General features: G+C 33.8%; 1 protein-coding gene across 5 annotated transcripts in view; it reads right to left on the bottom strand.

The window, feature by feature from the left end:
• The window catches only part of CFAP54 (cilia and flagella associated protein 54), a 104,116-nt gene that overhangs the window by 70,166 nt on the left and 18,975 nt on the right, over positions 1–14,975 (bottom strand). For all 5 annotated transcript variants that reach the window (XM_003640365.6, XM_040672104.2, XM_040672111.2 and 2 more), the window contains 14 exons: positions 14,835–14,948; positions 14,639–14,740; positions 11,683–11,881; positions 11,138–11,233; positions 9,951–10,063; positions 9,667–9,835; positions 8,918–9,000; positions 6,892–7,026; positions 5,827–5,977; positions 4,299–4,357; positions 3,272–3,400; positions 2,417–2,564; positions 1,075–1,152; positions 870–991 (listed from right to left, as the gene is read on the bottom strand). In XM_003640365.6, the coding sequence (XP_003640413.3) occupies positions 870–991; positions 1,075–1,152; positions 2,417–2,564; positions 3,272–3,400; positions 4,299–4,357; positions 5,827–5,977; positions 6,892–7,026; positions 8,918–9,000; positions 9,667–9,835; positions 9,951–10,063; positions 11,138–11,233; positions 11,683–11,881; positions 14,639–14,740; positions 14,835–14,948 (1,698 nt within the window). The remainder of the gene's footprint in view (positions 1–869; positions 992–1,074; positions 1,153–2,416; positions 2,565–3,271; positions 3,401–4,298; positions 4,358–5,826; positions 5,978–6,891; positions 7,027–8,917; positions 9,001–9,666; positions 9,836–9,950; positions 10,064–11,137; positions 11,234–11,682; positions 11,882–14,638; positions 14,741–14,834; positions 14,949–14,975) is intronic.

Genomic DNA, 14,975 nt, shown 5'->3' with positions numbered 1-14,975 from the left:
GTTACAACTAATGATGATAAGCAGCTTAAGGTGAAGAGTGATTAGCTCCAAAAAAGATAATGAAAAAGGATAAACAACTTTTCTTTACGGGAGAGCTGAGGACCTACCTGTGGCATTTTTGAAGATTCACCTTCTAGAAAGAAAAGAAATAATGAAAAGAGAGGAGGATTCAGACATGAAATAATTAGGGCTATGTCAGTTCTCTTGGTTAGCCAGAGATAGCTGAAAGCTGACTGATGATCCTAATTGCCATCATAATCTATTAGCATTAGTCCAAAAATGTGTGGACATCCTGCACATAGCAATTACATGGCTTCCACTTCCATTGATTTTAGAAGACTTTGGAGGGAACCCATGCACAACCTACCTTTAACCTCCATAAATTCCAAAATTTCCACATTCTAAAATGTTTTTTAATAAGTTTAAATAAAGCTAATGTCATTCTCACCAGACATAGTAATCTAAAAAAACTTACAGATTTTTAGAAAAGAAGAATGTTGAAGGCTGCAGTGAGAAGACCAAAACCTTCATGACATTTTGGCAAGGCATAGGTGATGAAGTGTACAAAATGGCAAAGTCTAGGTGATTAAGTGTAGAAACAACAGTCAGCCCTTTCAGGTTTCCTGTAATCTGCACATATACACAAAATTTGAGGATATCCTGTCTTCTAGTTTAAGTCCCTTTAATTTTTCACCATGATGAAGTTTCTCAGGGAAGATCTGGCAACAGAAGTTGCCAAAAACACTAATTGTCCCTAGAGTTCCTTCAATTTTTGTTCTGTTTGTAAGGAGTCTTAACTTTATAGAACATATAAAGTCTTAACTTTATAGAACATGGAAAATTGCGATATTGTGGGTTTTTTTTATTACCTTCAGTAGCTGCCTTTGGGAAGAAGTACTTAGGTCTTTAGGGAACATCTGTACAGCTTTTTCCATTAAAAAGATTGCTCTGGATAGCTTATTCTTTTTAATTTTTCCCATTATATCTGCCTCTGTAAAATAGATTTTTTAAGACATTTATAAAACAGCAGTAATCATTTATTATACTCCTAAAATCTTAATTAATAGGCCTTACCTGTTAAATAATGGGAATCTTCATTATTCTTCACATGATACTTGCTAGACTTAAGACTTTTGCCATCCTTTTGAACGCCTATACAGGAAGCAAATCCCGAGTAATTAATTCTGATAGTGCCATTGAAAATATTTCAGTAAGAAGGGTTAATACATAGCTCTGTAGAAAAGCTCTGTTCCACCATGTGCTCTTTATGTTGGTTCAAGGAGAACTTATTGGAAAGACCATGCCAGTAACCCTGTCCCTCCCTTATGCTCTGGCAACTTTAGAAGTTATGCCAACATCACACGAAAAGAGGGATCTTGTCTGATCATAGAGTGCAGTTCATAGGGAAACTCCTTTGCGTCAAGCTTATAATAACTTTTAATTAAAAAAAAAAAAATACAAGAATGAAAGACGAAGTAACATTATTTGCAGGAGGCAGTTGGCAGGAGTTGGATATCTGCTGAAGAGATAACAACAACTTCGTAGGAGTAAAAACTGAGATTACAAAGACCACAGAGAAGGGCCATGAAGATGATCAGGGGACTGAAACATTGCTCCTATGGAGAAAGGCTGAGGGAGCTGTGTTTGCTTAGCATGGAGAAGGCTCTGAAGAGATTTCATTGCAGCCCTCCAGTACTTGAGGGGAGCTTATAAGCAGGAGGGAGATTGACCTTTCACACAGGCAAATAGTAATAGGACAAGGGGGGATGGCTTTAAACTTAAAGAGGACAAATTTAGGTTAGATTTTTGGAGGAAATTCTTTACTCAGAGGGTGGTGAGCCACTGGCACAGGCTGCCAGAGAAGCTGTGGATGCCCCATTACTAAAGGTGTTCAAGGCCAGGTTGGATGGGGCCCTGGGCAGCTTCATCTGGTGAGTGGCAGCTCTGTCCATGGCTGGGAGCTGGAGTTGGAACTGGATGATCTTTAAAAGTCTCTTCCAACCTAAGCCATCCTGTGGTTCTATGATTCCACAATTCTATGGAAGTACCCAAGTATAATCCTCCAGAGAAAATTTTCTATATTGCAGAAAAAGAACACCTGCACAGTGTCTCTTATTGACACTGCAACTGAAAATATATTGTAACTGAGGAAAAAAAAGAAAGAAAGAAAGAAAGAAAGAAAATTATATAGGAATCAAATCGAAGTTGTTAGCACTATGGATTAGACATAAATATGTAGTAAACTGAAATTCTTACAATTGCGATATCCTATTTCTGTCAGCATAGGGCACGCAAATTGCCCTATATTGGCTCCTCTTTGGAAAGTAGATACTCCATTATGTATTAGTATTACAAAATGCATTAACAGAGGACTGTAATCAAGCTATGATTATCATTTAGCTTTACTGCAACTTACTTTGTGTCATTTTAAGAAGTTTCACAGCTATTCGATGTTGAGCTTGAATGAGCTCCAAGTGTAAATCCATTAAAAAACTATTTCCTGTTCTTGTCTTATCATTACTCCATTCCAGAACAGAACTCAAATTCTGGCCATGTGAGTCCACCTAGCAAACAGAAAATGGTAAATAAGCAAACACGAGCTTATATAAAAGAGTTTTCTACATTTATCTTGATGTTTATACTGTTCTTTCAGTAAGTGGACAAACACTTTGAAATTATTCAGAACTGTAGTATGCAATCATAAAAGAAAGCATAGAAGGACAATGTCTAGACAGAGAAGAGTATGGATAATGGATGAATAAGAAGTATACAAAAACTAATAATCAATAGGATGTAGGATTAATAATAAACAGGAAACTGTAGAAGATTTCGGTTTACTTTTCTACCAGACCATGAAACAAAGATTGAGTTGGCATAGAATGATAAAATTTAGAAAATCTATATTCCTTCCAACAACCAAAATTACTTTTAGTGATGAACATCTGCAAACAATACAAATGAAGATGATTTATTTTTCTGCAATACAGGAGAAAGTTACAAATTATATCTATCTCAAAAAAAAAAAAAAAAAAAAAAAAAGGCAGAATCTAAAATAGTTTGTAGTTTATTATTGAATGAGAGAATGCTTGTCTCCAAGACAATGATTTATTCTTTCTATACTCTTCTTACAGGAGACCAGAAGATGAAGTTCATTTGATAATGCAAAGATTTCTAAGTAGAAAATATGAGTTTTGTGACAAAAAAAATCCAATATTTTATTTCTAGATTTATTTCTAGATTTAGTTACAATACAGCTTTCTGTAGAATTTACCTTTGTACAGCAGTCGTCAAGTATTGACTTTCCATCTGGTAGAAAGGTCATTAAGCGAGACTTGTTCATTTCATTAATTGTTTTTTCAAGATATTCATAAGCAAGCTGCAGTTGTTCTGTAGGACTTCTCTGAGATGAACACAAAACTTTAATTAATTTAGGATTTTCCCTAAGATCTCAAAAAAAAATTTACTATATCACAGAGTCCCGTTCACAGCAGAATGAAACTGAACTTAGAGAACTGAGTTTACAAACAGCATTTTCATAAGTCATTTCATAATGTTTCATGAGGTATTAAGAAAACACTGTCATTACAGAAACAAACCACTTTAAGTTGACTGTCACTGCACTGAAGATTCTCCGTGTGTGTAGGCATTAAGACATAGTACTGATAAAATTTCTGAATCCTCATACTGGTGCTTTTACTGTGTTTTATTAAGAAATTTTGGCTGCTTGCTTTGACATCCCAGCACAGTGCTGAACACTGAACACAATGAACAAAGCAAGGATGTTCCATCTGCTCCACACCAGTCTTACAAAACAAACTAACAAAAGTACAACTCTAAACATTTCCCCAAATACTGTGAAAACTAAAGTCTGTGTGATGTTAATAATAAGTGTTACTAAACCTTTAAAAGCAGTTACTAAGCATTGGCACGAAAGAGTATAAAGAGGAAATCCGTATGATCATGCTGTAAAAAACATTTCAAGTAAGATTTCATTCCTATTACTGTTTATTATAAAAGATGACACAAATATTTATGAATTTTATTTCATTTAAAAAATGTTTGCTTTTTCTTCCACTTCATTAGTGTTATTGTATGAATCATTTCATAGAATCATAGAATCATAGAATGGCCTGGGTTGAAAAGGACCACAATGATCATCTAGTTTCAACCTCCCTGCTATGTGCAGGTTTCAACTTTATAAAATTTTAAATAAGATGTTATGAAGATGCTACAAGTGAAAATAAGCATTCTTACGCTATTCAAAAACATTGTGTTAGTGAAAATAAATTAGACATTACCATTAATATTTCAGGAATGTCACAGGAATCATCTTCGGAGAGTATTACACTTCTTTTTCCTTTTTTTATAGAAAAAAAATTGAAAGTAAAAATGAAACATGCTCAACTTTAATACTGTTTGATTAAATTTACCACTAATTTAAGAGCTTGGCAATTCAGTTCTTCTGTACTTGACCATTAATTATACTGTTTCTTGAAAAGGTTTTGAGAGTTTAAACACCATAGTTACCTATGTACAATTATAATAATTTAGCATATGATTATTGAGTAAAGTAGTGTTTTTAAGTATGCCCCATATTTCATAGTAACATTAGATCCAAGCCCATGAAAATTGAACTCATTCCATAGTTCCTCTCACTATGGTATGATCCACATTGGCATTTTATCTTTAAATCAATCCAAATCTATTTTTATTTAATTCACAACATTTTTTAATGAAAATAGAACTTTTGGATGATTTCTAAGTATGTAAGGTCATATTTTTATGATAATGAGAATCATGTCTTCCTTTCCAAACAAGGGAAAGCAGCTTCTTTGCTCTCAGATAGAGCCCTCAACTCTGTAAAATCTGTATTCATTCAGAATTCACTCAGTAAAAAAAGACTTCTCAGCTTATTTATGAGTTTGACTGGCTTTTCATCAGCCCGTTTTGTGCAACAGTTCCCAACCATTCAGCCTTTTTTCCCTATAAAAAAGACATACTTAAACTGAGTGAAAAAGAGTAATATGCTGAAAGATAATTCATCAGTTTCCATCAGAATTGTATGATTTTCACAACGTTAACAGAAAACAATAGCTACTTGACCTTATAGTAGAATAGTAGTGTCCCAAGATTTTGTTACTTTCAAAAAAAGCAAAATGTACTGTCATTCTCTTCTGTTCCTAGATATGCTTTAAGAATCTTTAACATCTACTCTCTAGCTGTTGTAAAATAATTATGAAAAAAATGATTCATAGTACAAGATCCTACATCAACAGCAAAGGAGAAGTTTTAAAGTGTGTACATATATTCATATTCTACATCATTAGTAAGGTCTTTTTAGGAAATCTGTTTAATATTATTGCATTATCCTAATCACATCAGTCAAGCCCAACTTCAGAGACAATTAAATTCCAATATAAAAAACAAGATGTGTGTAAACGAGATCCAAATTAATGACATAACAAAAGCAAAACCTTCAGAATGACCTCAGTATTTCCCTCGTTTGTTTGTTGTGTCACTAGTTAATCAGCAATTCAACTGTCCAAATGTGCCACAGGACATGCTGCCTTCTGTCTAGCCAATATCCAAAGAGCATAAGAATAATCCAAAGCTACTACAAAGGGGCTAAGAGAAATGTAAAAAGAAATGTGGGGAAGGTGAGTCATAAAAGATGTGATTCAAAATGGGAATACTTCAGGAGAACTGGAAATGTAGGAAATAAGACAAAAATCAGTAGGTTTCATTAGTTCTGACTATTCATGAAGCTGTGTTTACAAAATTGTATCATGCTATTCTAAACAATCGCTTCTTAGTTGAAAGCTTTACCTGCTTTTTTCTTAGATTTACTCGCAGAATCAGCCATATTTTCCAATATTGCAGTTAGACATAAGGTTATCTCTGCTACCATTACAACATCAGTATCTGCTACATTACTTTGCAGAATTACTTCATTTATTATCCAGAGTACATAAACCCACTAAAAAAGGAGGGAACAAAAACAGGATCAAGATAAGAGTTAAAACATTTTTTAAGATATTCATATATTAGAGGTAGGTAGGGTTTTGCACTCAACATTGTTTAAATACAATCATAAACCTGAACACAACTTGTACTTGACATCTATTTTTTAGTGCCACCAGACCAAGATGCAAGGCACTAAAGCATTAAAAACAACACTTAAAAAAAAAAAAAAAAGTATAAAGTTCTTACTTATTATCTCTCTAGAAAGGGAAAAGATTATGAACATTCATACTTTGTCATAGTATAGTAAGCCTTGCAGCAGATATGATCATCTGCCACTCAATTATCTCCATATCTTCCCACTTAACCGGTGTAAAAGATACCTCAGTGGTTCTGTTGTACATGCACAGGACATTAACTGTAAGCTACCTTTTGGTGAATCTGTCAATAATTTTTTTTTTTTTTTGAAATCAAGGTCATAAAAGGCACTCTTTCAGAAACTTTCTGTTTTACATCAACTGTTTACTGGAATCCCTGAGAAACAACCATAAATTATCCTTCACATGACAACATTTCAACAATAGTTTCTCAGTCTCAGGAAAAGTCCAAGAGAAGGCCGTGGCTTTGTCTAGTGGGCCAAATCCTGTTGAGTTCCAGTTTGACTCTCTTAAGCTGTAACGTTTCTGCTACTGTCATTTCTATCATGGCCTACTGCCAGACAACAGGTTACTTTACTGGGAAAAGGCTCAGATTTGGATATGGCATATGAGAGCACAGTTTGTTCAGAGTGTACATACAGTTCAGTGAATGTGATTTATCTGCATTTTGACTTAAGAAAATGCACTTAGTCTGGAGACCAGTATTTTTTCTTGGGTTTACTATAGCAGATGATACTTGTATTAAGAGAAATGCATTATAATAAAGGAGTACTTTGGAAGCTTTGTATTTGTGGTTATATTTAAAGTTGCCAATTCCATTAATCTGGATTAACTGAAGTCCTGTTTTACACTTCTGCCACAGAAACGTTATGACATCAAAAAGTATTTCTTTGTCAGGTAGGATATTCTGGAAAGAAAGAAAAAAAACCACAACTGTAGAAACAGATATGCATGCACTGTACATAACTACATAACTATGTACTATTAAAAGTTTTCAAAGTAAAGAATCATTATCATATTTATCTGTATGATAAAGAGTGACAACATTTTGAAAGCTTAACAAATATTTTTTTAAAGTAGTTTCTGGTCACCCAAATTTTCTTCTGCTGACAGTACGTGTGGTTTTAGAAGCTTATTATTAGTAGTATTTCCTTCTTTATTGTCAAACTTTTACAAGTCATACAAAGAAAATAGTGAGATGAAAAATACATGGAAGAAACGAGGAAATTAATTGTTGCTGAAATATTATAATAGTCAATACATTTTTTGAAAACTGTCATGTAATTTAACTGTTACATTATCCTTGGGAATTTTTTTATTGAAGTATTTATATATTTACAGAAGGTCAAAATTAGTAGGTTTTATTTTGTATTGACAGAGTACTTCCACAGGTTGTTGGTTCACTGAAAGGAACACTGAAGAACAACTTAACTAAAAAAAAGGTTGCAGTGGAACAGCTGATAGAAATGTCAAAACATATCTACATCTTATGAAGAGAATAATTAACAAATTCAAAACACAGTTAATAAGGCAAAAAAGCATGTCTATGCCACATTAAACACCTAAAGAGTGATTAGAGACTACTACCTTAAGTACAAATTCACTGTCATTTATACCAGTTTTGGACTACTGCCTCAAGCACATGAAACTTAAGCCCACTACTTGCAAAGTATCTGTGCAATTCTATGTGCATCAGCATAAGGTGTTGGTACTGGGAATTGATAAAGAAAAGTACTGTAAAAGAAGTAAACGAAGACCCTTTTGACACTTGCTATGTGGCAGCAAGGTCTTAGATTGGAACATCTATATATTACATAACTTCAGAATCAGTGGATTCTCTGCTGTTAAAGGTACAAATTTCCTTCTTTTCATCAAGCAGATAAGGTACAGAGACTTGTGGGAAGAAGCAGAAGAACCAAAAGTGTGTAAATTCAGTGATCAGTGAAGAAAAAAAAAGACAAATTACACTATCTAAAGGTGTGATCACCTCATAGGCAAGATTTTTTTTACTGAAAATACTATAATAAATCTAAAAAAAGTGTGTGCTCCACTTGCATTCAAATTGGAGCAATATTCAAATATAACTAGAATTAATTTTGCAGTGAAATCATAAGGTATTAGCATTTTTCCTAAGGACAGTTTTTCACTAATCTTTGGGAAAATAAACCTAGTTTAAATGCTAGTGGAGACAATTCACTGTGATTTATTTTTTTTCTCACGGTACCATATTAAGGAAAATTTCAGTTTGAACAAGTGAGCTACAAGAGGTTATTCTAGGAATTAACTATTAGATGTATAGTGGCATTATTCTGTAGTAGAGCTTTCAGTACAAGAAAGTCCAACTCATCTTGGTTTTGCTGATGCTGATTCTTTGTTTGCAATGAGAATTTACCACAAACTGCAGGCGTATTGCTGCAATAAATATATTTTCATTCCTCAGGGTCACTATTCTCATTTGTAAAAACATTTCAGGAATGTTTTCTATAGCTGAGTGTATTCACTCACCTCTATCAAATATACTAAAAGAAATATTATCTTTGCTTGTTTGGGAAATATGCAACTAGTCCTGTGGTTTTCCAAAAGGATTTAATACCTCTGAAATTTTTATAGCCTGATTAAATTTAATGAACTTTTTTTAAAATCACAATAGATTATATGTTAGAGGCATTTTTTTTTTCATTTTTACTATTTCATTTTTGTAGTTTGTTAATGCCCCTGATTTCTTTGGTCTTAAATTATATGCATTCATTACAGATTAAGTGAGTAATTCATAAGATACGTCTCTAATCTTGTTATACCTGCTTAGATGTAGAGACATAGGAAAACACTGTTGTTGCCAAAATGATAAGATCATGAGAAGGCTCTCCACACTTCAAGGAACCTGCCACATTCAGTGTTTATACAAAGGAGAGAAAAGGAAAGGGAAGACATTATTTCTGGTTACAAACCTACATTTGAAAACATTTTAGTGAATCAACTTACAAAGTTATACCAGCAGATAATGTGGTCTAAGAAAAAGTAAATATAAAGAAGACAGATATTCCTAAGTAAATTCACTTACTGTGAAAACCAAATACTATTATTGTTGCAAGTAGAAAGTTTTCCAGATTTTGCTTTTTTTTTTTTTTTTTTTTTGGAATTTCATTGAATTAAATTAGTTACTTTAACAAGTTTTTTTCTTACTTCAATGGCAAGGATTTTAAAATAAGCAAAGTAAAAGAATGGAAAAAAAAAAAAAGTCTGCTTCATGTTTTTCCTGAAAACCTGTTTGAAAATATCCATCATGTTACATATTTGCATATAATAAGATACATATCTAATAGAGGTCAGGCCATTTCATGTGAGAGAAACAGTATGAAGTCAGGTTTTGGCAAATGACAACTGGACAAAAGTCAGTAGGTGACAAGTTATCAATTGCTGTGTGTTTTGTGTTTTTTTTTCACAGAATACTGCATGCAACATATTACACAGTTTTCAATCAATAAACAATATTTCTTGCTGCAAAAATATTTGAAATGCAAACAGAGCTATAACCGAAAACACTCACTTCTGACTGTACGTTTCTTATCAGAAACACGAGGCATATGATCTCCCTTGGTATTATTTTCACTAACAGAAAAACCATGCCTAAATTTTCTTGGAAATAGTAATGGTTTCATCAAGGTAAGAAGTTTAAGTTCCACTTCTGCCTTCTTCCATCTTGGGTCATTCTGAGCCTAATTGACAGAAACAATCAATAGAAATTTGTCTTAAATTTTGCAAAATTAATATTGTTCCTCGACCTCACAAGAATAGATTACAGAAAGAATGTCTAAGTAGCATCATGGTTACCTGAAGAAAATTAGTAACAAATACAATAGCGGAATCAAACACGTCCCACTCCTCATAGTTGAAAGCTAATTTTGCAAACTTCACAGCAGCCTCTCCAGACACTCTCTTTTCCCCTATAATGATGACAAAACATTTAATGTTTCATACTTCACACATATATATATATTCATAAGTTTAAGCAATAATTTGGTGTTTATAAATACAAAGGTAAAATTGTGTTTTTGTACATTCAACATAATCCTGAATGATTTCTTAACAACTCTACAATGCAATGAATAGCTTTATCATTTTGCCATAATGTCTACACTCGCATACTACTACAATGATGCATTTGCAGTGTCCTGCTTCATTGTAAAGAGGCTGTACTCATTGATATTGATTTGCCTGTGTAGATGGCATCAAGGATTTAGTCCTTTCTGCTGCAGGAAGAGATTAAATCTGGATATGTTCTCAAGGCAACTCTCCTCACCAGCAATTCAGTTAAAAAATAATGTATAGAAATACGAACAACTTCTTGCAAGACAGCTGAGCACTTCTCATTGCTGTGTCAGAAAACACGTAATGTATACAGAGAGAGTCTTTTTTTCCCACTCTCCAAGTTTATCCAAAGTACACACAAGTGTAAAAGGGATTTCCTGATTCTGGGAAGTCTAAGCAAGTGGCTTAGCTAGTATCTTCAGTAGTGTTATACGATCCTAAGAAAGTGCCACAGTTGTTATCACTGGGGACACGGACACACAGAGAAAAAAACATACTGACTTAATAATAGAGAGCTGTTATGTTCTGAAACAGCACAGTGATTTGTTCTAGGATCTCAAAAAGCTTATGGCAGTCCTAATGTTGCTACATATCACTTCTCTTTCACAAGAATATACCGGGACATCATGGTAGAGGTTGGCCTTTAAATGGCTTAGGGACATTAACATATATGAACATGATTATCACAATGTACATATATTTCTATATGTTCATTAGGTAGTATTTGTTTCAAGGAAATTGTAACAATTTCTGTAAATAATTCATTTTGAAAGCCTTAGCATTATATATGTAAAATTCACCTGAGAAGGATGGTGTTTTGCAATAGCTTTATGCATATAAGTGCAACTAATATGAAAATGAATTCTGCTCACCAAGCATGAGTGCAACTGCTGGGTACAGCATCCTCTCAAAATTTAAAGCTAGTTTACCTGTCAGAATCAACTGCAGAAGAGTTGATGATGCATTAATTATACCAAATTTATCGGTGCAATCATCTCCTTGAACATCAGTACTGCTCACTCCACCTTTAAAACAGACAATTCATTACACTACTTTATATTGCATTTGACCTGCTATATGTCAATTAGCCAATAGTCATATCAAGTAAATATGATACTGAAGTGCATTTAGTTCCTCTAGATAATTTTATTAACAGAATATCTTTATACCTATAGCCATGCTCAGTCTGTAGCATAGCAAAGATGGTTTGGAAGGAATCATTGAGTCCAAAGCTTTTCTCAAGTTTTAAATCTAACTTTGAGTGAACTTAAAAAATAAAAATAAAAAAACATGAATCACTGTGGTGGGTTGACCTTGGCTGTCTGTCACATTGCCACACAGCCACTCTTCCATTTCCTCTCCTTGTTACAATATATGCCTTCAGGCAAGCTGCTTCTTCCACAGCAAGGAAAGAACTAAGAAAATGGAGGTCTGTGCTCCTCACCAACACTTTCTTGATTCTTTATGCTGTTACCTGAGAGGATTTCCAGGCCTGCAAAAAAAAGCTCTGAAATCACATCACGAATTTCAGGTTCATCAGGAACAGGTGGAGTAGGGTGCAGCACACGCCTACTGCTATCAGACAGAGCTTCCAGGATGGCAAGGAACTGAGATGCAGTACCATCAAACATTTCCATCAGCAGCTGTTCAGTAGTGGTACGAGGCCATGGCAACTGTGTAAGAAAAAGGAATGTGAGCCTTGTAATATCTAAAGCCAGTCACATAAAAAAGCAACATTTCTTTCAAAACAGTTCTCTTTCAGAGAGAAAGAACATATTTAAAACCTTAAAAAATATATGGTAAAATACATTGTTCCTACAAACTTTGTGTTTCAGAGGCATAGCAAAGCCTCATGAAAAGTGAGTACAGTACTTAAGAAGTTCTATAATTTCTTTGCAATCTCACAGTTCTCCATGGTATTTCACTTAGAAAACACTGGAGTAGAAACTATGAATGAAAGAGGTCACATAGTTCAAAGCCATCCAGATGTCTCATTGTAATGATACAATCTGGACCATTTCAAATCAAGTTCTACATACTAAACAGAAAATCAGTGAAAGATTAGGATGCTCTGCACTGCAGAGAAAGCAATACCTTCACTGACTAGCACATTTGCAAGCAGCATATCATAAAATACAGTACATAACACACATAAGATATATGTTCTGGGCACAGGCTCCCCAGAGAGGCTGTGGAATCTCCTCCTTGGAGATCAGAAGCCACCTGGACATGGGCCTGGGCACCCTGTTCTGGGTTTGTCACTGCTTGAATGGAGGGTTAGACCAGATGACTTCCAAAGGTCAACCTTAGCCATTCTGGGATTCTGACAGTCTCCTAACAAAATAAGTCCAAAATAAATTTTCAACACTTCTTGTTTTTTTCCCCCTAAATCTTCATAACAATGTTTGAAGCAAGCTATACAAAACTACAGTGAGCTATTCAATATACTGCACTGTTGTATTCAACAGATCTGTGGATTCATTTTCAGCAAATGCACCTAGGAATCAGATCTATGCAAGTAGAAAGAAACATACTTCACATATATTCTAGGGCAGGCTAATCTCAAACTGCAGGTTTCATTTAAATACTTCTGTTAAGATGCAGAGCAGAATGGTAAGCAATCTACTAGTGGTAGAATTTCACATAACCATTGCTCTTTCATGTTTCGAAAACAAGCATTGTCTTAATGGAAAAGAAGCTTAAAAGTGAAAGCTAAATAAAACTAAATAGATATGACTAGCCTATTTCTATTTTTGAGGTGATTTAAGTGTAAAAATAATTTGCACTGCACACATTCTAGAAGGAAGAGTGTTAATTCTTTGCTAATTCAAGAATTATGTGCTCTTTAACATGCTGGAATGAGCTCTAAATGTAACTGCTCTACCTGTTTTACTACCATTGTAAATATTCTATAAATAAAAGAGGAAATTGTTTTTAAAGTCAGAACATCAAGCAAAAATAAATGACCTACATTTTCACATTTACTTGACACAATAAATCTACAGAGTAATCTCAAATAGCTATAGAATAGTGCTTTCAGATTTTACAACACTTAAGAAATCTTCTAAAACTACTGAACACATGCAGAAACAAATATGAAAATTCAATATTATTGCTTCTTGCATAAATTCATGAAAACTGTCAAAGAACATTTTAGAAGCAAAAGAATTTTGGTGGATTTGGAACTGTACAATTTCTAACAATTTGTTGTTAATGTCAGGCATTCAATCAGAAACTGCAGAACAAAATTAATTACTGAAGACTCTTCCAGTGTATGGAGATCAGATCTATGAGGCTCCTCCTATGTGACAGACATAGTAACATTGTGAATGCCTGATGAACAAACAGTAAGAGAGTATGATGGGATCCCAATATCCTGACTTTTCAGCAAAACTTTTAAATGCTCACCATTCAGTAGTACTTAAGTCTTCTAGAATCAGCTGACCTCAAGAAAGTTAACCAGCAGCTTCATATGCGCAAACCACACAAACCATATTTGAACATGTTGAGGTTTGGGCCCCATTTTGGATAGCAGGAAATTTCTAGTAAGTGAAGTCTGGGATAAAATGATTGTGCTGTCCACACAGCAATTCAATATCAATTGTGATGCAAGTCAGTGATTCAAAACTGAGGTATCAGACAATCTTCTGTGAAGCTTAAATGAGTAAGTTATGTAAAAAAAGTGTTCAACACGATCAAATTGCATCTGTAACATATCAGTATAACTTCACTGTAATTTTATTATTAGCCACTAGCAGCATCAAATGAGCAACCTCAGTTACTTCTGATCAGCCTTTCTAATACCAACAGGCAATTTTCTTCAAATGAAAAAAAGAGGAACAATGCAATCACATAGCAAAAATCACCATCTTAATATTTTATAATTCTTATGCCAGTGGATTACCTATCTTATGATGCTGGCTGTAAAGAACACAAAGATAGAATGGCATTTAGGGGAATTTGTTACTCCCTTAAACGACTACTCTGTCATTTCTCTAACTTTCTCTTTAGCTTTCTCTAACTAATGGCATCTTTCAGAAAAGTGGTCTTAATAAGCAAATTAAAAATAAATAAATAAAAATAAAACCCCTGTAACTTTTGTTCAAGGTATCCCTTCATCATCAGAGTAATTGAACAGAGCAGGGCAAAAGTCCATGCATTTGGTATGAATTTGAGCAAGATTTTTCTTAGTTTCATTGCTAAGGAAAAAAAAAGGTACAAAAGTCAGCATTTCTCATAGAACTGTTACATTTTCTCTCTTTTTCAAGTTTATTCTGCATTTTAATGATAAATTGCATTAATTATAAAACTGAAACACTAATACATTCTCTTTGTAAATAGCACCATATGCATTAAGCAGAACTATATTACATACTCATCACCTGCAAAGAATAAGCAAATATAAGGGTTATATAAAATGTTAAACTTACATTTTGTGCTTCTTTCAAGTTAACTCTTAACTTAGGTCGAAAATAGCTTTTTGGCTTTCTTCTGGATTCATATACTGCTCTTTTGAAAATCATTACTGACATCTAGCAAAAGAATAAAGCAAGTAACTATGTTATATGCTCTGCACAGCAATTGTTTAGCTACTGTAGCTGTTAATAATTACTTGCAGAATTATACCTTTATAGTGGCCTCTCTAAAAATCTTTCCTGTTTCTGAACTTTTCTGTGAAGAACTGATATTTTCTAATTGCTTCAGTTCATTAATTTGAATCAGACCACGGCGAGCAAATACCTGTCCAAAGTACAAAAAACAAAACTG

This window comes from Gallus gallus, chromosome 1 (assembly GCF_016699485.2).
Source record: "Gallus gallus isolate bGalGal1 chromosome 1, bGalGal1.mat.broiler.GRCg7b, whole genome shotgun sequence".
In the NCBI taxonomy this organism is placed as follows: Eukaryota; Metazoa; Chordata; class Aves; order Galliformes; family Phasianidae; genus Gallus; species Gallus gallus.
This window is presented reverse-complemented; position numbering and strand designations above follow the sequence as displayed.